Source organism: Nothobranchius furzeri, chromosome 14, assembly GCF_043380555.1.
Source record: "Nothobranchius furzeri strain GRZ-AD chromosome 14, NfurGRZ-RIMD1, whole genome shotgun sequence".
NCBI lineage: Eukaryota > Metazoa > Chordata > Actinopteri > Cyprinodontiformes > Nothobranchiidae > Nothobranchius > Nothobranchius furzeri.
In genome coordinates, this window is record NC_091754.1 from 2,075,296 (window position 1) to 2,100,000 (window position 24,705).

Below are 24,705 nucleotides of genomic sequence, written 5' to 3' on the forward strand. Positions count from 1 at the left end.
ACTTTTTATCAGAATGTGACGCAGCAGGAAGAAGAAGCTCGTTTTGCCTGGACCCTCTGCAGAAACTAACTTCAGCTTTAGCTCTTGTCGACTGAACATAGCCTGTTAGTTTTTACTTTCAGTTCTTCACTCAGCACTTTAGTGACGAACCGAACCGAACCCAACCGACTGGTGAGAGCTTCATTTCTTTCAACTTTTAGACCAAACGCGCATTTTACTTGATATTTCTGACCGTACCTGTGTTAAACTAGCATGTAAAACGAGTTTTTATTCTAGTAATTAGCATAGTCGGGTAATGACTCAAAGCTGCGAACTCAACTTTCGATTTGGACAAAATAATTTTAAAAAATGGCGGAAAAACAGTGAAGAAGTAATGCAAACAGCAGTCTAGATGTCTTTATATGAATGTGTGTTGGTTGGCATTGATGGTTTAATGAATGCGTTACACAGATAAACAACAGGAGTGTAACTTTATTACCCCACAGACAGTAAAATGAACGTTAGCAGCTATCTGACTCATGAACTATGAGCCATGTTGTTTTGGAGGTGCAGGTTAATGATCGCTGAGCTGGATTACATGTTTTTATCAGCCTCTGTCGCCATCTGCTGGAATTAAATTGTAACTGCGTGGTGGACTTGCCCTGTGAGTGAAGATGTTTGTTTATTCCAAATACCCCTGATTGCAGTACGCAGATTGGGGCGGGGCAGAAGGGCAGAACGTGGGCCGCATGTTGAAAAAACCCATGTAGAGGCCGGCCGCCATTTTCGATGGGTCTCCTTCGCCCCAGTGCATTCATTTCTACAGAGGAACGTGCTTACACAACTAAACGACACATTTTATCAATGTTTTTCACAAAATCAGATATGGTATGGCATGATAATTAAAATATAAATATAATCAAACTAAATAAATTAAAAAGACCTGCAGATACCCGACATGGGCAATAAACAAAGGAAAACGACAAACAAAAACAGAAAGCAAAGAACAACCCAAAAAAAGAACCAGAAACTCAGAAAGACAAGAACCAGAACCAGTGATAACCCTACCATACATCAGAGGCATAACGGAAAAAATAAGAGCAACAATGAAAAAACACAACATAAACACACCAACAAAGCCATACACAACAGTTAGAAACAGACCCAAAAGACAAGATACCAGCTGGACTTAAATGTGGAGTCATCTCTGCAATAAAACATACATAGGAGAAACCGGACGCCAACTCAACACACGAACAATAGAACACAGAAAGGAGTGCGAGAAAGAGGCAAATCGTAAACACACAAGAGCAGCAAAAGAAGAAGCAAAAAGTACAATAAAGAAGTCAGCCGTAACAGATCATTGCACAAGAGAAAACCATATTAGCAGTATTACCGTATTAGCAGCTGTACCTGCTAATACAGTAGCAGCTGCACCTGCTACTGTATTAGCAGCTGCTCCCGCTGCTGTATTAGCAGCCGCACCCGCTGCTGTATTAGCAGCTGCACCTGCTACTGTATTAGCAGCTGTACCTGCTACTGTATTAGCAGCTGTACCTGCTAATACAGTAGCAGGTACAGCTGCTACTGTATTAGCAGCTGTACCTGCTACTGTATTAGCAGCTGCACCCGCTGCTGTATTAGCAGCTACACCTGCTACTGTATTAGCAGCTGCACCCGCTGCTGTATTAGCAGCTGCACCTGCTACTGTATTAGCAGCTGTACCTGCTACTGTATTAGCAGCTGTACCTGCTAATACAGTAGCAGGTACAGCTGCTACTGTATTAGCAGCTGTACCTGCTACTGTATTAGCAGCTGCACCCGCTGCTGTATTAGCAGCTACACCTGCTACTGTATTAGCAGCTGCACCCGCTGCTGTATTAGCAGCTACACCTGCTACTGTATTAGCAGCTGTACCTGCTAATGTATTAGCAGCTGCACCCGCTGCTGTATTAGCAGCTACACCTGCTACTGTATTAGCAGCTGCACCCGCTGCTGTATTAGCAGCTACACCTGCTACTGTATTAGCAGCTGTACCTGCTACTGTATTAGCAGCTACACTCGCTACTGTATTAGCAGCTGTACCTGCTACTGTATTAGCAGAAGCACCCGCTGCTGTATTAGCAGCTACACCCGCTGCTGTATTAGCAGCTACACTCGCTGCTGTATTAGCAGCTACACCTGCTACTGTATTAGCAGCTGTACCTGCTACTGTATTAGCAGAAGCACCCGCTGCTGTATTAGCAGCTACACCTGCTACTGTATTAGCAGCTGTACCTGCTACTGTATTAGCAGCTGCACCCGCTGCTGTATTAGCAGCTACACCTGCTACTGTATTAGCAGCTGCACCCGCTGCTGTATTAGCAGCTGCACCCGCTACTGTATTAGCAGCTGCACCTGCTACTGTATTAGCAGCTACACCTGCTACTGTATTAGCAGCTGCACCCGCTGCTGTATTAGCAGCTACACCTGCTACTGTATTAGCAGCTGCACCCGCTGCTGTATTAGCAGCCGCAGCCGCTGCTGTATTAGCAGCTGTACCTGCTACTGTATTAGCAGCTACACCCGCTACTGTATTAGCAGCTACACCCGCTACTGTATTAGCAGCTGCACCTGCTACTGTATTAGCAGCTACACCCGCTACTGTATTAGCAGCTACACCTGCTACTGTATTAGCAGCTGCACCCGCTGCTGTATTAGCAGCTACACCTGCTACTGTATTAGCAGCTGCACCCGCTGCTGTATTAGCAGCCGCAGCCGCTGCTGTATTAGCAGCTGTACCTGCTACTGTATTAGCAGCTACACCCGCTACTGTATTAGCAGCTACACCCGCTACTGTATTAGCAGCTGTACCTGCTACTGTATTAGCAGCTACACCCGCTACTGTATTAGCAGCTACACCCGCTACTGTATTAGCAGCTGTACCTGCTACTGTATTAGCAGCTACACCCGCTACTGTATTAGCAGCTACACCCGCTACTGTATTAGCAGCTACACCCGCTACTGTATTAGCAGCTGTACCCGCTGCTGTATTAGCAGCCGCTGCTGTATTAGCAGCTGTACCCGCTGCTGTATTAGCAGCTGTACCCGCTACTGTATTAGCCGCACCTGCTGCTGTATTAGCAGCCGCACCTGCTGCTGTATTCGCAGCCGCAGCCGCTGCTGTATTAGCAGCTGCACCCGCTACTGTATTAGCAGCAAAACAACAAACTGCATGCATGCAGTTTCTCAGTGACTTTAAAACATCACCTCCACCATAAAACTTTTTCTGATGCTCCAAATACAGAAAAACATCCCTTACCAGGGCTTTTGAGTAAATAAAAATATCAGAAAATAATTTTAAATGTTAAATAATAGTTAACATCACTTAAATGCAACAGCAAATTCTCTCATTGCTACTGAACATTTTCTCCACTTATGTGGTTATGATATAAGGCTGTTGCTGTAACTGGGAAGTGAACTGTGCTGGGCCAAACTAGGAGAATATTAAGATTTTCTGAGTGAAAGAGAAAAACAATTGTCTACCTTTCAGAAGAGGAACCCGGTAAAAAAACTACATGGAAAATACGTGAAAACGTTTGTTTTTAACCCCAAATTAAACAAGTTTACATAGATCTTAAAAAGCAGCTCAGATGATGAAACTGCAACTATGATTCTGATAACAAGCTAACAAACTGAACTAGCTCCTCTAAGATAAGCGGCTAGCAGAGCTTCTGACTGACAGTTTATGTGCAGCAGCAAATCAACTATCCTGATTAACAAGGTTATAAAAGCTCATAAATGAAAAATCACTTTGATGTGTGGGGGAACTTTTCCAGGCCCTCTTTAGCAGGGTGGGACTGGGAGGAGAGTGCTGTAGCCTTTTAGCTGGAAGCTAACCGGAGCCTGGGGCTAACGGTGGGTTGGTTCACCGGCATGTGTCGGAGTCAGCCCGGTTATTATCGGCTGCTTAACGACACCGAGCGGACTCACGTTCACGTTTGAAAGCAGCGCTGATTCCAGAAACCTCAGCACAAAGTGCGTTCGTTAATCTGAGCCAGCATGACGAACAAGGGAACGGCGCCGCTAACTCAGTTTGGGTGTTGCGTTCCACCCATCCTAAGGGTCTACGTAGGGGGCGGGCGTATTACGTGAATGGACCCATCTGATTGGCCGCATATCAGAAAGACTAAATTTGATTGGTCAAATAATACTTCCGCGTAAAAAACAGAGCTGGTTTACAAAAAGTTGATGTATGACACGGATGGAAATGTTGAACCAAACATTTATCGCCGTTTTTGACGTGCTTTGCGATGGGCCTATCGCACGTCCTGTTATCGCGATGACGATAATTTTTCGATATATTGTGCAGCCCTACAATAAATATTAAAATACAAGTTGGAGACGGCAGAAACAGTGAAATTAGAAAAGCCCACAACAGGTAACTCTATTCCCGTTCTGGCCTGTTCTCAGCCTCCACTAGAAAGGAAACAGAGTGTGCGTGTTAAAGGCATATTAACAATACAAAATGTAAACAACGGTCACTAGCTTATTTTAAGCATCCTGGTTGAATGTAAATGGAGTAATGACAGCAAAACCCGCTTTGTCACATCCTAGTTCTACAACCGTGGGGGTTGTGTGCATTAATACTGGTTTGGATAATACCTGATGCTTCACAGATTCTGAAAGCCTGAACCGTTTAGGAGGGACCACTTTCACATCCTGAAATCAGTGAAGGGAGTCTGCAAGCAATAGTTTGACTACAAGATTAATTAATCCAATTACCTCTCACCTGTTTTACTTTGTGCTCCCTCCGTCTTTTTCTTTCCTGCAATCTGTCTTCCTCAGACCTTGGTGATGCAAAGAAAACATTCTTTCACTATGAAAACATTGTTTTTGTTGTTTTTTTTAACAGTAAGTAAAACCGTTTTTTTAAGTATCTGATAAAAAAAAGTCTGACCATGAAATGCACTTATGGCATGGGCAAGTTTCGCAGGAGAACAAGACACCACCATCTCCTAATTTGCTGCATGTTTTCCTTTGAAAAAGGAAATGCAGGAAGATTCAGATATGTGTTGACGAATAAAACCTTGTGTACTAAGTGTCATGTGTCACAATTTTCACATACCTTTCTGAAGTCACAATTGGCCCCCGTTACTATGTACAGTGTGTACTGTAAGTCAAGAGGTACTGGTTAGTTTACCAATGTCATTAATATTCCCCCAGAATACAATTTTCAGACACAAATATTGTGTTTTTAATGCACCAAGGAAACATTTTACATACTATAAAGGTTTTACCATCAAAGCAAACGCTCCACAGTTGTTGGAGCACCTTTGCTTTGTTCGGCCCTGAGGTGTGAACAAGGTCTTTTAATGAAAGAATGGCAAGAAAATAGTAAATGTTTGTAAATGCTATGAAGTGATGTCTCACCTGATCATCTTCCACGCCAAGCTCCATCCAGGAGACAGGCTGTGTTTGTTTATGTTTATTTATTTAGCAGACGCTTTTATCCAAAGCGACTTACAATTTATAACTTATAGGGCATGTTGTGATCATGCTGTGAGCAATTTGTCTTTGCAAAGAGTAAGAGGAGCTAAGTTACTCAACTAAATCAACTTTTGTTTCCAATGTATAAACACAGAACAGAGTTCTGTTTCCATCTGTGTCATGAATCAAAATAGTTAATTCATGGTATATTCAAGGGTGGACATTAACTTCAAAACCAACCGGCCAGCCGGGCCGGTAACTCTGAATCTTTACCGGCCCCGCCAAGAATCTACCGGCCCCGCTGGTCAGCTGCCAAAACGAATCAAAATAACAACTGAACCGTTTTAAATGTAATAACTCTTCATTTTGTACACATTCACAAACATAATAACGTATTCAAGTTTGAATTTGTTCGTTCCCTCAACAACTCGATTTTGTCGTCGCATACTTCCGGCATACAACGCAGTACATCACCAACTCCGCTTTGCTGTACTCGAGCCATTGGCTGTGTTCGAGATGAGCCAGTTCTGCGCAGATTAGACCAGCGGTGATCGGCGAGCGGTGCATGCCGGTTAGATTTGTGTCCGAATTGATGCCGACTTGCTCTGACGTCATGCATACGTAGGCAACGATAACCTCGTGAGATCAAGGCGGCCGCAGATTTTGGAGCAAGGTGCTGCAGTTGCTCTCCCTCGGCTGCAAAACCTAGATGACGGGAAACGCCTGGCTCTCACCTGATCTAAGATCTGATTGGTTCACATTTTGATCCAAACATCCGGTGGTAGAACATGAAACGTTAGTTGGTCACATGTATTCTGTAAATCATGTTACGTTGATGATGACAACTATATAGGCCATAAAGAGAAATGTGTTTTGTGTTCTTTTGTCACGTTTCCTATGAGCACACTGAAGCTACAGCTGATAACCTTTACTTATTATTACAGTCAGGTCTCCATATACAATATATGATATCCACAAGCACGTGAGGATGTGTTTCAGCTGCTAACAGGCACCAGAATTAAAATTGAAAATTAAGCAAGTGTGAATGCTAACGCGATATCTTCAGCCAGCGTCACCCGTGAGCTACACATGTAGGGAAATCTGTCCGACTTAAACGCCGGCTTTCAGCCCCTCCCCCTGCTGCTTCCGTCTTCTCTTGCCGGTTTTCCAGGCGAGCCGCTGCTCAACTCGAACACGGCCATTCTCTGCGCCTCCCGTCTTCTTTAAACCGCCAAGAATCGTTCCACCTACGCACACGCTTCTCTGCTTCATACCGTTTAGCACTGTCACGCTTCTCCTCACCAGTTTTAAAGCGTTTTGCTGGAGATTTCATCAAGAAATCCCATCCCTGTGGCGGCGGCATCTCCCTGCGTGCTTGTGTGTTTCTAGCGTGGTTCCACTTCGTCTTTAATAGTGAACTTATAGCAGCTGAACCTGCTACTGTAAATGAACAAATACTAAATGCATGAATTCCGATGTTGCTAGAATCGTGCAGTACGTGCACGAATCGTCCAAGTGCAGTACGTGGCTAGAGGCGCGCAGGTTCACGCGCGCGAAACGAAAACGGCAGCTTCCTACAGGGCGCGGCCATGATGTAGGTGAAAGTCAGTGTGTAAATGACAAATAAGGCTTGGGCGCCACCCGGGCGGTAAGTTGTCAAGTATTTACCGCCCGACGAGAAAATTTAGCGCCATTGGCGCTCGGGCGCTTTAAAGGTCCACTCCTGTATATTATAGATCAAATAAAAACAGAACCACTGAATGAAACAAACAAAGGACAAGTGGTTTAAAACAGAACTACCACTGTCGAGATAGGTTGATGAAAGTTGCCCTAAAAACCTGAATAGATGGGTTCTACTGTCACATAACATTTTTCCCCAAAGCTATATTTCTTATCAACATACGTCGTGCCAGATATTAAATTAATCTAGGACTCAGAATAAGACTTTTAAAGGCTATCTTAATAATGTACAACTGAGAAAAATACTTTTTAAGGCAAGTTAATACCATTACATTAATCTAAAACTCAGAAAAATGCTTTTTAAGTCCAGGTTAAAACATTTTCGCCACAACATTAATGCTTAGTATCGTTAAAACTGAATGAAAATCCATGCCTACCTCCATTCTGCGTGCTACTTCTCTCTCTGTCGGTCACACACACTCCTCAGCGGTTTCAGTCTATGGTTTCAGTGAGCGGGGTCAAACTTTTAACTCCGCCCACGTTGTACCTAACTTGAATTCTAATTTTATTTAGTTTATTTATATTTTAATTACCATGCCATACCATATATGATTTTGTGAAAAAGCTTAATCAAATGTGTTTTTAGTTAGCACGTTCCCCTGTAGAAATGAGTGCACTGGGGGCGAAGGAGACCTATCTAAAATGGCGGCCGGCCTCTACATGGGTTTTTTCAACATGGCGCCCGTTGCTCCCCACCCCGATCTGCGTACTGCAGTCAGGGGATACTCATTTATTCGGCAAATAATAAATTACAGGGCATGTTGTGATCTGTGGGGGAAACCGGAGTACGCAGCGGAAACCCACACATGCAAGGGGAGAACACGCAACTCCACGCAGAATGGTCACAGCCGAGTTTCGAACCTGCAACCTTCGTGCTGCAAGGCAACAGTGCTAACAACTGCACCACCATGCAGTCCAAAATAAATATTTTTACACATGAAAACATAAATCAATGTTATAAATGCAGATGTTTCCCAATTACATCGCAGCATTAAACCAAACCAAACATATTCTACCATATAACAATAATAAATAAATCACCAATGGGTTGACTGTTTAGTTTAAAGTGACAGTATGTATTTTTCCTGGCGATAGGGGCCAGTAGACACCTTAATTGTTGCAAGCAAGCTGTATTTTTGTGTTGGGAGTAAGGCGTTACCAACGGATGCCCCTTAGGGTCAAAAAGCCCCGGGAGTGCAAAGTTTAGCAAAATGACGAGCACATCAGACTCCCTTTCATCAGTGGCAACGAGTGAAGAGGTAACGTGTAAAACAACGTTTCTGAATGGTGAAAGTTGTGTAACCATTTGTTACAAATCAGTAAATGCATTTTGTCTTCAAGGGCTACCGTACAAGGAAACATGGCATCTAATATGGCGTCGCCCTGGGACTTAGACCCGCACCCATGTATTTTTGACCAGATTTTTATGGTTATATGTTAAAAAAAAAAAACAATATTTTTCAACAACTTTGCATCATTTAACTCACTTTCAACAACATTTTGATGGATATTTCCAGAGATTAATAAAAACTACTAGGGATAGACAATATATCAGCATCAATATTGGTATGGGCCGATGTTAGACATTTTTTTACATATCGGTTTGATTAATAAAACCGGACTGATATTAACAACCAATTTTTTTTCCCCATCTCGTCTCCATTTGTTTGCCTGTTGCTGAGGGTGAGGGGGGTGTTATGTATTTGTTTAGTCATGTGTGTTTAGTGAATGAAATAATCTCAGAACCGTAAATGTGTGGTGTGTGTACATAACATAAATTCAGCTTTAATAATTTTCATTCTATACAAAATCTGCTGATTTTAGAAGCATTAGTGTCAGTTTATCGGTATCGGCAAATATCGGTTATCGGCCATAACGGTGATCTTAATATTGGATATCGGTATTGGCCCAAAAATTTAATATCTGTGCATCACTAAAAACTACACATTGTCCCTTTAAACTTAGCAGTTTGGTTATTTTAACTTCCTTTATGCTGGTTTTAGACTGTTGTCTCAGCATTTGATAGTCTCAAGCCACTCCCTATTTCTATCTAAACCTCTGTTCCTGCTTCTGAGTACTTGAAGATTGTTTTAAGTCTGTTCTGATTGCTTATACATATTGTTAATGAACAGTCCTTTGTCTTTATGTCTAATTGTTTTATCTCATTTTTATCTTGTATTTTTTTTATCTTGCTTGTATTTTTTTGATGTAAAGCTAACTACTTGTCTGTTGTTGCTGCCTCTTGGCCAGATCGTCATTGTAAACAGCAACGAGTTCTCGATCGACTCATCTGGATAAATAAAGGTTAAATAAATAAAATCTTTCTTAATGGTTTTAATATTTTAGGAGAAATTCCACCTAGAAGTCAACCAATATTAGTTTTTCCACTGCCGTTACGGTGCAGATAGGTAGAGCTCATGGTCAGCCAGTGGCCGATTTGTGCTGCCAATTTTTTGGGGCCAATTTTCATGACTGATATCTAGACTAGGGCTGGGACTTGATTAAAAAATTTAATCTAATTAATTAGAGGCTTTGTAATTAATTAATCTAAATTAATCGCATTTTAATCTTTCAGGAAAATGTGCTCTCAAAGCAAAACTTTTAATTGAAATTATGAGACAGAGAATCAAACATTAGACATGGTTATTACTGTAAACTAAAGCTTTTAATAAAAAATGCATTTTAATTATTCAAATGTCACTGTGTGATATGAAACAAGACCCAAATCAACTAAAATTTATAATTACAAATAGAAAACGCCTGCAAAGGGTTCCTGAGCCTTTAAATAGTCTCTCTGTCTAGTTGAATGACTGAAATAAATTTGACTTTGCACCAGATTCAAATTTTTCCAGTTTCACTTGTTTGTATAATTGGGAGTTTTATTAGCATTTCTACTCATAATGTAGTAAAAACACATAAATAATAATCCTTCAAAATGACAGTAGAACAGGCACAAATATGATCTAGGACTTAAATGTACTAACTTTTAACGCCTGAGCAGGCATGGCATATTCTGAGAATGATCAGGAACACTAACTGGTTCCAGTTGGATGACTGGAGGATGATGGGAAGATAAAAGATCATGGCGAGGAAATAATGATCTGACGAACAGGTGAGCGGACCTTCCTTACATGGGAAGTCCTGATGTCACGATAAGAAGGGGGTGCTGCAGACCTGCAGATTCACGCCTGCAGCAGAGAATCTGGTGTGATCTCCAGCCTGATCACCACTTCCTCGTTCCTCGCTGCCCCTGATGCACTTAAGCATCCGCCCCTTAGCTGATGACAGCTTCTACACACCTCGCTGCTTAATGATAGCAATGCATGTGATGTTTAGACAGAGACTCGTCTCAGAAACGTATAACTCCCCGACAGAATTGTTTAGAAAATCATCAGAAACGTTTCAAGAGTGTTTCTGTTTTAACTTAAACTTCTGTTTTCAACTGTAAGACACGTTGTTTGTGATTGTTTACAGAGTAGTGAGAACACGGAGCGTTCTCCCAGCGGCAGCCAGGTGCCTCTCGTTTGTCTGACTACTTTCATAAACTACTGTTAGGGCACAGAATTATTCTGTCTGGTGCTTTCAGCGCTGCACAGATGTTACGTAAATGTTAAAAATATAGCTTACCGCTACTTTTGTAAAGTTCCCGGTGCCACCGGGCAGCCGCAGCAGAGACGAGCTCTGAAAAATGTCCGCGACACGGACTCCGTTGTTGTCTGGAAGTTTTTTTTTTCAAGTTAAGAAAAGAGGCGGAAGTGTTTCCTAAATCCTGCATCAGTCCAAGCAAGGCAGCTTCTTTCTGTTTTTATTCCGTTTTAGTAGCCATTAGCACTGTGCATTGTTGTGTGCGTCAGTGATATTCAGTCTACGAGGAAATCGTGCAATGACAAAGGTTCCGCCGTGCTTGAAATGCAAGCTGCGATTAAATGCGTTAATTTTTTAATGCGTTATTTTTTTTCTAATTAATTAATCGTAATTAACGCTTTAAAGTCCCGGCCCTAATCTAGACGTTTAGCACACTAACATTTCATTATTAACATCAGTTGCTGCTAGGGATGGACAATATATATAACTCTGGCCGATACCGACAATATCAACATCGGTATCGACCAGAGTTAGTCATTTCCTAAATATCGGTATTGGTCCAATAAATAAAACTGGGCCGATATTAACAACTGATATTTTTTCCATCTTGTCTCCATTTGTTTGCCTGTTTCAGAGGGAGAGGGGGGTGATGTGTAATTGTTTAGTCATGTGAACGGTGAACCTAATCATCTCAGATGTGTAAATGTGTGTGGTCCGTGTACATAATAATGTAAATTCAGCTTTAATCATTGTCATTTTGCTGATTTTAGAAGCATTAATGTCAATATATCGGTGTCAACAAATATTGGTTATCGGCCATAGCAGTAATGTTAATATTGGTATCGACCCAAAATGTTCATATCTGTGCATCACTAGTTGCTGCATAAAGTTTCTGAATCAGTTTTTAAACAGTGAATTTAACCAACTGTTAAATCTTAATTTTGTGCTCATCTCAGTGTTAAAATCAGACAGCTAACTAAAGTTAATCAAGCAAATCAATTAACTGACCGAGTATTAAATACTCAAACTGGTTTATAAAGAAATTTTTGATGAAAATAATTTTTAGAGCATTTATTTTGCAGATGTTATTCAGAAAAGTAAAAATGCATTTATGAAATTAAATTCTGCAGCAGCACCGGGCTGCCCGGGGATGTGCCCGACTTTTAATTAGCTCTACAAAAGACGCATATCAGCTGAAATTGATATGTCGTCTCCCCCGAATTGCAACAACTCATTATTGGTTGGTTGATTTCAGGAAACAAAAATGCTAAAGACGATCAGTTTGACAGAAATAAAATTGTAATTAATTTTAAGGTTTTTTTGTTGATTTTTTTCCAAGACTTTGTTAGCATGAACGTTTGTGTCATTGTGTTCGGAGCGTCTGAGGACAAGTTGAGGGCAAAAGGAGAGGCCTGAAGACAACCATCTACAACTGAATCTGAATTAATTTCATTGTAAAAAAAGAGAAAAGACCTGATTTGAGATGAGATGATTAATGAAGACGTGTTTTAGCCAACTGATGATGTAAAACACCTTGTTGGTGCTACTGAATCATTTTATTGACTATTTTTGTAGCAACAATTTTAATCCAAATCCCTGGAAATAAAGTGGAAAGAAATGGAGGAATCGGGACGTCTGTAGATTTCACAGTTTGTTATACTTGTTCTGGTTCACCATCAACTATTATTCAAGGTGTGATGTTTGGTCTTTCCTCAGGTTTGCTAAGAAACGATGGATGGTGAACTTGATTTCCCTCTTCATGGATCATCACTTCAATTAGTGAAACACAGTGGAGTTGCTCTGGATTACATCCTGAAAGTTAAATTTGGATGTGTGGCCTCTTTTGATGGTGTGCATTTTGAGAATGAGACGAGCTTTAGTCTGAAGAACAAACCCATTGCTCCAGAGAAAAGGTGTGAATTTAACATAAGTTCAGGGGTCACATTGTCTGTGTGGAAGGGCGATCTCACAGCTTTCCCAGCAGATGCTGTTGTGAATGCTGCTAATGGGTGTTTGCAGCATCATGGAGGCCTTGCTCGGGCTCTGTCTGATGCTGGTGGTCCTCGTATTCATCAGGAAAGTAGTGCTTACATCAAGAAGCATGGTCCGTTGACCACAGGAGAAGCAGTTGCTTTAGGTGCAGGGTTACTACAGAACAAGATGATAATCCATGCTGTTGGTCCAGAGCTGTCAATAAAGCCCACCCAAAAAGAAGTAGAACAAGCTGGACCGCTCTTAAAGATGGCCATCAGGAGTATTCTTGACATTGTCCAAAAACACCGTCTGGTAAATGTTGCCATCCCTGCTATAAGCTCTGGGTTGTTCCACTACCCCGTCCGAGAATGCGCTGAAACCATCGTGTCAGCTGTAAAAAACTACTACGAATCCTCTTCTGGTCAGAAACATTTTCCTAAAGAGGTATGCCTTGTGAACCACGATGATCCCACAGTCAGAGAGATAGAGAGGGCCTGCCGTCAGATGTTCTCTCCTCACCAGACCAGGAGCTACAGCCAGGCAACAGCAAGCATGCCGTCACTTCCTGTCCAGACGGGAAAGATCCGTCTGACACTGAAGAAGGGAAACATTGAAGAACAAAAGGTAAAAATGTTTTCTACAGTAAAAATGTTGACGTATAATCAGATTGGGCATCAATAGTTTGATCTAGGCTGATTTTAACTGTTATGTATTGGTTTTTATTCTGTTTCAGACGGATGTCATTGTAAACACTGCATCCCAAGACCGATCTCTGTGTATAGGTCAAATATCCAAAGCTATATTTCGTAAAGCAGGTCCGGAAATGCAAAAAGAAATCAGTGAGGCGGTAAAGACAAATTACATCATCTGCACCAAACCCTACGGGCTGCAATGCAAGCAGGTGTTTCACACCTTTTGCCCTGATAAGAGGAGTCATAAAGCCTCTGCACAGGTCAAACTTGTTTTTAAACCACAGCACATTTTTATTGGTGTCAAATTTCATCCAAACAAAGCCATTTGTACTGCTTAGGTTTGAATTTGTTTATTACAGATCCTTCATGCATCTGTTCTGGACTGCTTATGGACAGCAGTGACAAATAAACACAAATCGATTGCCTTCCCTGCCATCGGTACCGGAGCCCTCGGGTTCAGCAAACGGGAATCTGCCATGATAATGCTGGATGCTGTGGCTGGTTTCAGCCACGAGTGTCCGTGTGACCTGGATGTTCACTTTGTCATATATCCTTCCGACTACGGAACATTCCAGGTATTTTATCCTAACCGAATTCAGATTCTTTAACATGACTGCTGATGCTCACATCTTCCTACGTTTGTAATTTACCATTTTTATTTAGAAATACTTCTGCTGGTGTGAGACCTGCGGCGTTGTGCAAAAGACTTGGCTCACCTCTCACTTTATTATCGTTTGCTTTAGAAGAACTGGACTTTCTTCTGGACTGGGGGTCTCAAAGTTCAGACGTTAATTATTCTTTAGAAATTGGCAACTTTTTGGAAACACTTTATTATTTTCAGCGAAATTCACTTGTTATTTATTAGTTGTTAGGTCTTTGAACGTTTCTACAGCCTTTTATCCCTGAAATACTGCACCTGTATCTGACTCTCTTGTGGTCTGCAGAAGAGATGTCAAATGGTTCTGGAGTGATGAGAAGCTTAGAAAGATGTGTTCTACCTAAAGTCGAGGGTGCAGCCATTGTTCTGCTGGCAGGTGAAACTTGAAAAAGTAGAATCGGGTGCAAATTTGTATTTGTGTCAGTAATTCAGCTAAAAATGTGAAACTAATTATGAGATCAACTCATTCATGCAAAGCCAGACATTTCAGCCTTTATCTGTAGTAATTGTGATAATTATGGTGAACACATTACTTTATTATTGGTATTAATTTATCTTTTTTTCCAGGCTTTTCAAGAACAAATTACACTTTCCCAGGAAAGCCCATCACATCACAACTTTTCACTTGGTAAAACAAAGAAATAAAATTCAGATTTCATTTCAGTTCCAACATTATTTGTCAAATCTTCAGGCTGGCTGCTTTGGCTACTGATATTTTATATTTGAAAGGGAATGTGTTTAAAATGCACTAATTGTGACAGTATGCTGTTATTTTTATGGGCTAAAGAAGCTGTGTATATGATTTTATTTGAAACCTATGGATGCATGTGGAGTTGATTATTTAAAACTTTACCTTTAAAATGAAGATGCAGCTTTTTCCAGGCCTGTCACTGAACTGTCTTGTGCACCAGGACAGACATCTGCTGCTGCTGAGGCTGAGGCTAGGATAGGAAGCCACACCAGCAGAGCTCCAACCCCACTGATCGTTCTGCACGGTCCAACTGAAGAATCAACACGAGAGGCTGCAAAGTGGCTCAGTAACCACCTCTCCTTGTCTTCACGCTCTGTTGAGATTTGCAACAACTTCATCCAGCACTTCAGCGAGAAGAATCACCTACAGCTGTCCAAGATGGTTGAAGCAGGCGTGTCGATTGAGGAGTTTTTTGTACAAGGTCATGCTTGCATAACAGTAGATAGTGAGTCAAAGGAAGATACTGCTATTGCTGCATTGAGGGTGGAGGAAATGCTCTGCAAAATCCAAGAGCAGTTTATTGATGAAGAAAAATATGAGTTGCAACTGCTGTCAAATAAAGAGGTTTCCATTCGCAGAGAGATGGCTGATCTCTCAGACCCAATGTTCTCTGGCCGAAAAAGAGCCTTTTGTGACGGGGGACTGAGGATAATAAAGGTAACGTCAAAACTTCAAATCTCAATCAATCAAGATAGATATTTGGTTCTGGTTGGATTTGTGAGCCAACTTCAATCTGTAGATGTACTTTACAATTAGGAGTTAATACAAGTGTTGTGTTGCAGGTCACGGCAGTAGTTTTACTAACAAGCTGACAAGATTTTTTTTTAGGTGGAAAAGATAAAGAATCCTGCCTTAAATGAGCTGTTTGAACAAAAGACAAAACAGCTTCAGTGCTCAAGAATAGAAAAGATGTTCCAGCGCATACCTGCACAGTTCTGTGAGGTGATCCTCAACATTGGGTTCCACGCTGAGTTCGCTCCTCCTGAAGGTACGATATTCCCACAAACTAGATCATTTAATTTTTTGCAAGTAAAATCTAAAATATTCAATAGCTAATTTGCTCAAAGGACTCAGATTTTAAGATTGATTTGCTTTGCATAAACTAACCAAGTGGGAAAAAGTTCAAAATACAGGGGCCCTAATAAGAAACCCTGAGGAACTTCACGTCATTGGCGCTTTTTTTTTTCTTCTTGGAGCTCTGGGGAATTTCTTGCATTTCAAATGCAAAAACTAATCTAAAATATGATATAACCTTTGCTGTTGAGTGGATGGACCTTTTTATGAAGACGATGCTTGTTTATTTTTAATAACAGACCCAGCATATGGAGAAGGCATCTATTTTACCAACACTCCTAAAACTGCCATGAAGATCTGGAGGAGGTACGACGACGAGTACCTGTACTTCGTAGAAGCGGGCGTCCTGATAGGAAAATCAGCTCCGGGTGAACGAGGACTCATTCTGCCTCCTGTTGGACAAAATCCCAACATCCGCTACGATAGTGTGCACGGAGGAACTGATGTTGCCGTCATTTTTAGTGGTTATCAGGCTCTACCCAGGTTCATTTACACCTGTAGGAGGAAGTGAAGTGTTTTCTTGCTGACACGTTGGGCGGCACTTTTACGTTATAATTCTGGTCTGAATTCTAACATTTTTAATGGCATCTTTATTTCATTACCGTCACATCTGGTGTCTGACTTGTATTTTATTTTTTATGTCAGAACCTTGTGCAGTCAGTCAGTCAGTCAGGATCGCTGTAATTTTATTAATTACTCATCAGAAATTTTTATTTTCATCCCCTGCATAACTGACAAAGTTTTGTTGTTTTTGTTCAACATCACCAGCTGGAATCTGGAAGTTATTGAGTTTCTGAGGTTTTAATAGTCACTGTTTTGGTGTATTAGTTCATTTTTTACTCAGTAAAGATTCGGATTAAGTGTGTTTTGTAGCTTTGTTTTGATTTATGGCACCACAATATGAGTGTTCACAAAGTAAGCCTGCTTTCTTCACACCTTTCATATAATAAAAGCCGCTGAGTGCAGGTGGATCCATAATGGCACGACGGCAAGTTTATTTCTGACGGATGTAAATTTGCTCCTGATGTTTAAAATATCGATGAGTTGTAGCTCCGGTTTAATAAAAACGTTCAAACAAGAAACGTCTGATCTGTTTATCTGCAACACATTTATAGCTCACACAGTCATTAAAATTAAATTTACAGATAAACAACGTCACAGATGTGAAGCTTTTACACACGACTTACAAAAGATCAACCCTCGTGTTCCCACTGGCACTGCAGCAGTCCACCGATTCAGCAAGAAGACAAAAACTCACAGGAGAAAAGATCTTACGTTCTGTCTGATGGATATTAAGGTGATGGGAAGCAGCTCTGAAAGTGTCTGATTGCATCATTACTGACCTGATTGTCTATAAAACAGCTTTAATGCATCTACAGCAGCTAAAAAACTGTTAAAATACGGTTTAACTCGACAACTAAACAGCTTTCTGTTACGATGCAACATTTAAACTCACTGGAACAATTTCAGAACATTAAGCTCTAAACCTTGTGTGGCTGAGGTAAAGGTGGCACGCTTGAACTTTAACTGAGGACAAGATTTTCCAGTGTAGACTTTGTGAGCTGGTAAAGGTGACTCGTTTAAAGCTGCGCCGTGTCTACATCTGCTCTGATTACAGGTCCTGCCTCCTAACATCTGGTGCTACTTTATTCATCACAACACCACATGTATGGCTAATTAACCCTGCCCAGCATGGATGTCTACACTAGTTTTAATGGAGTCGTTTCGGTCGGATGCAAACACGAGCCAGATCTGTGCTCTCACAGCGAGTCACTCGGTAAACTCGGCTATCTCTGTGCCGTCCACCAGCAGAGTGTGAATGATCCCGTCTCGTCTCTTCCCGCTGCTCACGGCTTTTACGCAGCAGTTGTGGTCTCCCAGGCTGAAATGTGTCTCGGTGCCGTCGTCCACGAATTCTCCCTTAAGGCACAAATCACAAAAAACGTGCATAAGGAAAGAAATTACTTGATTTTTCTGCTTATTTACCTACCATGTACTCTATATGCATGGTAAAATCAAGTTACACTTACTGCCGTCTCGATCTTCTCTCCATTACACCACACATCCATGGTGTCTTTCTCTGAAAGAGATGATGAGCAAGTTAGTGGAGAGAAGATGTCTGTGTGTTTTATATGCACACCACCTGATCAGCTACAGGAAGCACAGTTACGAAAGGGATCAGCCGGCCCAGCTGACAGGTGCCTGTGCATGGCGTGGGGCTTAAGGCCTTTAAAGAGCTTAGTTTCAGAGGAGCATCAATCACATTCAAATAAGACAATAATCATTGGTACTGAAAACGCACAGGAGTAAGTAGTCTAAGAGCGGACTTGGATCTGGAATAACCCTCTCATTAGAACTGAACCAGCTCACCGAGGACCACTCTGCAGTCTGTGCCATCCAGGTTGAGCAGCCAGGTGCTGGTGATCTTGGATCTGTTCTCCATGTACTGCTTCAGGCTCTTCCCGTTGATCTCCAGCGTGTACTCGTATGCAAACCCGCTGACTGCGTCAATGTTGATGGTTGCTTTGGTCTCTGCCTGGCCCACGTTAAAAGTCTCCTTCCCAACCAGTTTGAACATCCAGTCTCGTCTCAGCACCTCCTGGGGATCAGGAAACAGCTGAGTGGATGTAAACACAAACAAGCGTTCCGGCCTCTCAGGTCACGTGGTTACCTGTCCATCGACGTAGATGACCCTTTTCCCTGTGGTCGTGCCATGTTCAAACTCTATCCGGTGGACTCCGTCGCTCAGAGCCACCTCCCACACTCCAGCGAGGTCGTTCGACATCCTGGCTCGTTCCAGTCCTGATGGAGGCGAATGCCAGCTGATTAGAGACACGTCCGCTTAAGCCTTCATGGTCACAGGCAGAATGAGCTAACGGTTAGCTTCTGGTGTAAAACTACCTATAAACGCGGCGGTTTTAAAGTTAACACGTAATATCATCTTTACTCTGCATCGCTAGAGTAAAGTGATACGAGTGTGTGATGGGACAGAGGCCGTCTTCATGGTAAGGCTTAACAATCAGCGAACTCGTGACGGGAACGCTGCTAAAGATAACATGCTAAGTTAAAGCTGTTTTAGTACGCACACTTCCGGTGTAAGGAATTTAATTTCAAAATTAAAGCATGAGCTGCTGAGTAAATAAGAATGCTTCATTTTTTAAATGCCAAAATAAAAAGTCGTACCGTTTTTGCAGATAATATTCTTTCAAACTCTATAATTCTAAATTATATTTCAGAGTTCAGTTGGACTGACAACGTAAAACTATTTTACTTTACCTTTTAAATAAGAGTAGTCTGATAACAGAACCAACAATGTAAAAATCTAAAGACCCATATAAACTAATTTATTCAGTATTCGCTACTCTCAGTCGGCCAGTTCACAAACTGGAGTTTTATTTTGTAAAACACCGGAAAAAGTGTTCCGTAAACCAGTAGATGTTTTACGTAATTCCACAATGTTTTCAAAACCTCTGACCGCTGATGTTACCTCTTAGTACGACAAGCAGCAAATCTCAAAGACTGTTTTAGTATTATTCCTCGTTTTACGTCGGGATTACCTCAAAAGTCGTGTAATAATCCCTGAATTCCTTGTTTTATAAGCAGCTCCCGCCGTTGAGGCGACCTGTTATTACGCTGTCACTATGGTAACGGCGCCTAGGTCGATGTGCCATCTTTATCTCCGCCCCCGCGAATAACAGGGGGTTCCGTGATCTTCCGGGCTAAAAAGCGCGTGTTGGCTGCTTTTAACCGCACACAAAAACAGGAACAGGGCGCGTTGGATCTTTTGTGAGTTACAAGGAGCAAACACGTAATGTCCGCTTCTGGGGGACCGGATTTATATATGTTTTAAATAAATGTGTTCCCCTGCTGCAAATGTTTTCTAATAATTAATATTAGTTTAATATCTGGAATAGTAAAATACCTTTACTGTCCCTCAGTGGAGGGGGAAAACATGGTAGTGATATAATCTGTATAATTTGGTGTTTTTGTTCCATTATTCAAATGAATGAAAGTACATTTTTATAAAAAGCACATTGTTTATTCATTATGCACAAAACAAGTTGGCAAAAACAAAACAAAAACAGAAGTTAGATGAGTGTATGATTACAGCACTGGTGAGAAAAACATGCTTCATTTTCTACAGAAATGCTGATGCAAAGAAAGTCATTCATCAAAGACTTGCAACACTTTGGTTGTGAAAACTGAAACTTCTTTCACCACTTCTTCCTCTTTTGGACGTTTCTGATGTGAATAAACTAAAGTTGAATATTAGGTTAAGTAAAAGTTAACGTGGTTATAAATCAGCATCCTAGACTCATTAAAGCAGATTAATTTTTACATAAAGAGCACATATGCTTTATACCGCCTTCACCCAAAGTCCAAGAATATTTTATAAAATTTAACTTAAAAGTCACAACTCTGTCATTTCATGACTTTCAATAATCGATTACATCATCGTCTCGTAAAAACCAACCAGCATCCTAAAAAGAGCCACGAGGTGGCGTCTACATCGAAAAGGAGGTTTGTTTCGACCGGATGCTGCCTGTACTGCTAGCAGAGCCCTTCCTGTACGCCACCCAGAGCCTTTTGCTCAGGAGGCCGTGTTTGTAAAGAGCAGAGAGCAGCTGGTTCCAAAACTTCTCCCCAATAAAGGCGTACAGCACCGGGTTCAAGGCGCAGTGGGTGTAGGCCAAGACTTTGGTCACCTCCAGGGTCATCCCCACCCTGTAGCGAGTTTCACACGACTTCTCGTTCAGTGATCCGCCTCTCATGAGCGTGTCGACCAGCTCGGTGATGTTGTAAGGCAGCCAGCAGAGAATGAACGCCAACACCACCGCCAGGATCACACGCATGGCCTTGTGCTTGTGCTGATTGCGGGAGTGGAACAGCGTCACCAACGTCCAGCCGTAGCAGACGACCATCACCACCAGAGGCAGGAAGAAGCCCACAGTGTGGTGCAGAACGTGCATGTTGACTCGCCACACATCACTGCTCTCACCAGTCACATTATCATAGCAGATCCACTGTTCCAGATCTTTATCGTCCATGCTCTGCCTCTTCATCGCCACTGGTAGAGACAGCAGCCCAGCGACGAGCCACACAACACCACAGACCGCCTTCACCAACAGGTGATTGGAAGACAGCCTGCGTGTGGCCCTGACGATGGCAAAGTAACGATCCACACTGATGCACGCCAGCAGGAACACGCCGCTGAACACCGACAACTCCTGGAAACCTGACAGGAGCTTGCACAAGAAGTTGCCGAAAACCCAACCGTAATGAGTTTCAGTGGCCCAGAACGGGAGGGTGACGCAGAAGAGGAGGTCCGCCACGGCCAGGTGCATCAAGTAGATATCTGTGCTGGTTCTGCTTTTCCACATGGAGCACACCACAATGATAACCAGGCCGTTGCCCAGGACGCTGACGACGAACACGATGATGTAGACGGCCATCATGCAGAGGGAATTAAATCCAGGCACAAACCTTTGGCAGGGATCGCCGCCGGCGTAATCATAGGTAAAGGTGGTGTTGTCCGACTGGAAGTTGTTGATATTAAAGAATCCATTCTGTTCATCTGTGGACAGGTTCTAGGTAAAAACGAACATTTGTTAGAAGGGAGCGCTGGAACAACAGGTCAGCTTTTTTCTTGGGAGATTTAAGGAGGATTTCGCATTAAAGAGACAAACCACTGAGGAAGATGCTCTAATTTCCAAACCAACATCAATAAATGTGTTTAATGTTCAAATCACAGATTAAGGAGCTTTAATGGTTCTAACATGCAGGTTTTAGCATCTTATCAAGCAGCTGTGCAGATTTTTATCTTGGTCTGGGAGAAATGTGATAGAAAATAAACATTTTACGAGTGTTGCACCGCTCGTTTTTTCAATGAAAGGGATCTTAGAGACGGAGCAAACATTAGTTCTGCAGGAAACTGTTGATGTTGTGCAGGAAATCACTAAGAGCTGCTTTAATAGACTGATTAAAACCCACAGCTGGGAAAGCTGATTATTTACAAACTCTTACCAGTTTCCCTATCTCACACACATGCATGGGTCTTTGCACCATTAAAGCTAAACTAAAGTAAACATTTTCAGAAGGAGATGAGTGAAATAATCCCATACCAGCTGCTCTCCCTCCTCTTGGGTTGTCAGCACCAGACCATTCAGAAGACTCACGATGAAAAGCTGTAGCTTCATCCCTCCTAAGTGGATCTTCTCACTTCACAAAGTGTGAAATTCAGAGGAACGTCTGCAGACTGCTGTGTGGCTGCTGCTCTTAGCAAACCGTGTTTCTCAAGTGAGCAAAGACACGAACCCACAGATGGTATCTCTCTCTCCGGGGGAAAGACACATAGGTTGTGTTTTTTGACTTTCTCTTAGATCGTACAGGTGGATAACGTGTGGCAGGACGTCGATTTGTTCAATATGCAAAAACAAAGTTCACACTGACTTTAATGTGTTTGCAGAGCTTTGAGAGAACCTAAATGTTAAATGAACGCATTCAGATAAATGCGCCGCAGCACAACCGGGACAACAATACAATCCCAGAGTCCTGCGTGAGAAAAGTGGGTTTTTGCAGCTTTTGTCTCGCGTGTGGTTTGGTGTTTTGTGCTTTTTTTGTCGTAGTTGTGTCATGTGCTTCGTTTCCTTGAAGGCAGATATAGATCTAATGATTTATCCTTAAAGACATTTCAGAAAATCAGTCTCCTTGTTGAAATCAGCTGTTTGGGTCTCTAACCTGCTCGTTTGTCCCCTTTCAGCTAAACTGAATTATCCTTCTGCTGCAAACATCTTTCTGATTTTTCAGTCACACTGGCAGCTACTCACAGATGTGAGAACAGCTAAATTAAATCTAAGATTAGGACAGGTGCATGGGTTGATCAGTGAGGGTGACTTGCAGGAAGTGTTCGTTGCACAGCGTGTGCAGGGTTTAGGTGCGGTTAATATAAAAGGTCTGAATTTGAATTTGTGAATGTTTCTGAATGCACCAATCAGGGTAGATAAAAATTGTTCTGTCATTAGAAAATTAACAAACGTATGATTTATAAATGATTTTCCTGAACTGCGCTGAAACATCAGTAGCCCAGAGGGAGGGCTGGTCTGAAAGTGAGAAACCAAACGTTGTTTTCCTGGTTCCTGCTCTCCAGTCCAGACACACGGACACTGAAGGCATTTAGTGGATTACGAAACAGAAACACGACAGGAGGAAGTTTCGAGATGTTGCACAACTGCGAGAAACATTTTTAAAAGTATGCTATCTAAAAACAGCAGCAGTACGTCTTGGCTCCTCTTTTTCTCTTCAAAAAAACTTTTCAGTTTTCAAATCTCATGTTTAGACTTCACTAAAATAATGATTTCCTAATTTCTAGCTCCGATGATGACTGCCTTGCTGTTCACACTGAAAAGCCTATGAATCTTTTTAAAGTGTCACCTTTATCCTTTTGGATTTGTTTTCTGGTGTTTGGCTCATTTATTGTCATTTTTTTACATTTATTGTAATTTTGTTACATTTATTGTCATTTTTTACATTTGTCTTTTTTTACATTTATTGTCTTTTTTTTACATTTATTGTCATTTTTTTACATTTATTGTCATTTTTTACATTTATTGTCATTTTTTTTACATTTATTGTCATTTTTTACATTTATTGTAATTTTGTTACATTTATTGTCATTTTTTACATTTGTCTTTTTTTTACATTTATTGTCTTTTTTTACATTTATTGTCATTTTTTTACATTTATTGTCATTTTTTACATTTATTGTCATTTTTTTTACATTTATTGTCATTTTTTACATTTATTGTCTTTTTTTACATTTATTGTCATTTTTTTACATTTATTGTCTTTTTTTACATTTATTGTCATTTTTTTACATTTATTGTCATTTTTTACATTTATTGTCATTTTTTTACATTTATTGTCATTTTTTACATTTATTGTCATTTTTTTACATTTATTGTCATTTTTTACATTTATTGTCATTTTTTTACATTTATTGTCATTTTTGTACATTTATTGTCATTTTTTTACATTTATTGTCATTTTTTACATTTATTGTCATTTTTTTTACATTTATTGTCATTTTTGTACATTTATTGTCATTTTTTTACACACTTCAAGCACAGAAAATCTCTTTATTGAGAAAAAGGCATTTTTGATGTTTTACCATTTGTACAGAATACAGGTTCTGGTCATAAAATTAGAATATCATGACAAAGTTGATTTATTTCACATTTTTCCACCACGTCTTGTCCTTCTCTTTGCTTTAATGTGCTCGGACACAGAGCTCTGTGACCAGCCAGCCTCTTTAACCTTTGTGCCATGCCCTCCTTGTGCAAGGTGTCAATGGTCGTCAGAATAGCCTACATACAGAACTAGACTGCGAGACAATTTAAAGGCGTGTGCAGGTGTTTTGAGTTAATTAGCTGATTAGAGTGGTCTTCAATATTGAACCTTTTCACAATATTTTAATATTGTGAATTTGGGATTTTCAGTAGTTGACCGTTATAATCATCAACATGAAAGAAATACACATTTGAAATACATCAGTCTGTGTGTGATGAATGAATCTAATAACAATTTTCACTTTTTAAATGTAAGTACTGAAATAACTTATTCATGATCTTCTAGTTTGATCACCAGCACCTGTGGTGAAGAAATTTTAAGGCTTGTTTGTAAATAAACATTAAAATCTGCTGACTTTTAAATAAATCTCACATGTTTGTGGTTATTTCAATTCAATTCAAGTTTATTTATATAGCGCCAAATCACGACAAGAGTCG

The 24,705-nt window shown here is 41.0% G+C and overlaps 3 protein-coding genes across 3 annotated transcripts; 1 reads left to right on the top strand and 2 right to left on the bottom strand.

Moving 5' to 3' along the window:
• Positions 1–32: 32 nt before the first annotated feature.
• On the top strand, positions 33–17,004 carry parp9 (poly(ADP-ribose) polymerase family member 9). The gene is made up of 8 exons (XM_015965506.3): positions 33–171; positions 12,490–13,371; positions 13,481–13,699; positions 13,799–14,014; positions 14,665–14,725; positions 15,009–15,505; positions 15,677–15,836; positions 16,162–17,004. Exons 2-8 carry the CDS (start codon positions 12,505–12,507, stop codon positions 16,431–16,433), a joined length of 2,292 nt encoding a protein of 763 aa, XP_015820992.1. The 5' UTR covers positions 33–171; positions 12,490–12,504; the 3' UTR covers positions 16,434–17,004.
• faima (Fas apoptotic inhibitory molecule a) lies at positions 17,002–19,614 on the bottom strand. The gene is made up of 5 exons (XM_015965507.3): positions 19,480–19,614; positions 18,594–18,724; positions 18,293–18,521; positions 17,953–18,002; positions 17,002–17,842 (listed from the first exon to the last, which is right to left on the bottom strand). The coding sequence occupies exons 2-5, from the start codon at positions 18,705–18,707 to the stop codon at positions 17,693–17,695; spliced, it is 543 nt and encodes a 180-aa protein (XP_015820993.1). The 5' UTR covers positions 18,708–18,724; positions 19,480–19,614; the 3' UTR covers positions 17,002–17,692.
• Positions 19,615–19,939: 325 nt separating this feature from the next.
• cxcr2 (chemokine (C-X-C motif) receptor 2) lies at positions 19,940–22,795 on the bottom strand. The gene is made up of 2 exons (XM_015965508.3): positions 22,045–22,795; positions 19,940–21,510 (listed from the first exon to the last, which is right to left on the bottom strand). Exons 1-2 carry the CDS (start codon positions 22,117–22,119, stop codon positions 20,428–20,430), a joined length of 1,158 nt encoding a protein of 385 aa, XP_015820994.1. The 5' UTR covers positions 22,120–22,795; the 3' UTR covers positions 19,940–20,427.
• Between the last annotated feature and the right edge of the window lie 1,910 nt (positions 22,796–24,705).

What these genes read in the sequence shown, in the direction of transcription:
- parp9 (XM_015965506.3), top strand. Translation starts at nt 12,505, where the DNA reads ATGGATGGTGAACTTGATTTCCCTCTTCATGGATCATCACTTCAATTA. An exon ending in CCGACTACGGAACATTCCAG is followed by an intron (nt 14,015 to 14,664) that starts GTATTTTATCCT and finishes CTTTTTTTCCAG; the next exon opens with GCTTTTCAAGAACAAATTAC. An exon ending in GGGGACTGAGGATAATAAAG is followed by an intron (nt 15,506 to 15,676) that starts GTAACGTCAAAA and finishes ATTTTTTTTTAG; the next exon opens with GTGGAAAAGATAAAGAATCC.
- faima (XM_015965507.3), bottom strand. Translation starts at nt 18,707, where the DNA reads ATGTCGAACGACCTCGCTGGAGTGTGGGAGGTGGCTCTGAGCGACGGA. An exon ending in TCATCTACGTCGATGGACAG is followed by an intron (nt 18,522 to 18,593) that starts GTAACCACGTGA and finishes CCTGATCCCCAG; the next exon opens with GAGGTGCTGAGACGAGACTG. An exon ending in AGACTGCAGAGTGGTCCTCG is followed by an intron (nt 18,003 to 18,292) that starts GTGAGCTGGTTC and finishes CATCTCTTTCAG; the next exon opens with AGAAAGACACCATGGATGTG.
- cxcr2 (XM_015965508.3), bottom strand. Translation starts at nt 22,119, where the DNA reads ATGAAGCTACAGCTTTTCATCGTGAGTCTTCTGAATGGTCTGGTGCTG. An exon ending in AAGAGGAGGGAGAGCAGCTG is followed by an intron (nt 21,511 to 22,044) that starts GTATGGGATTAT and finishes GTTTTTACCTAG; the next exon opens with AACCTGTCCACAGATGAACA.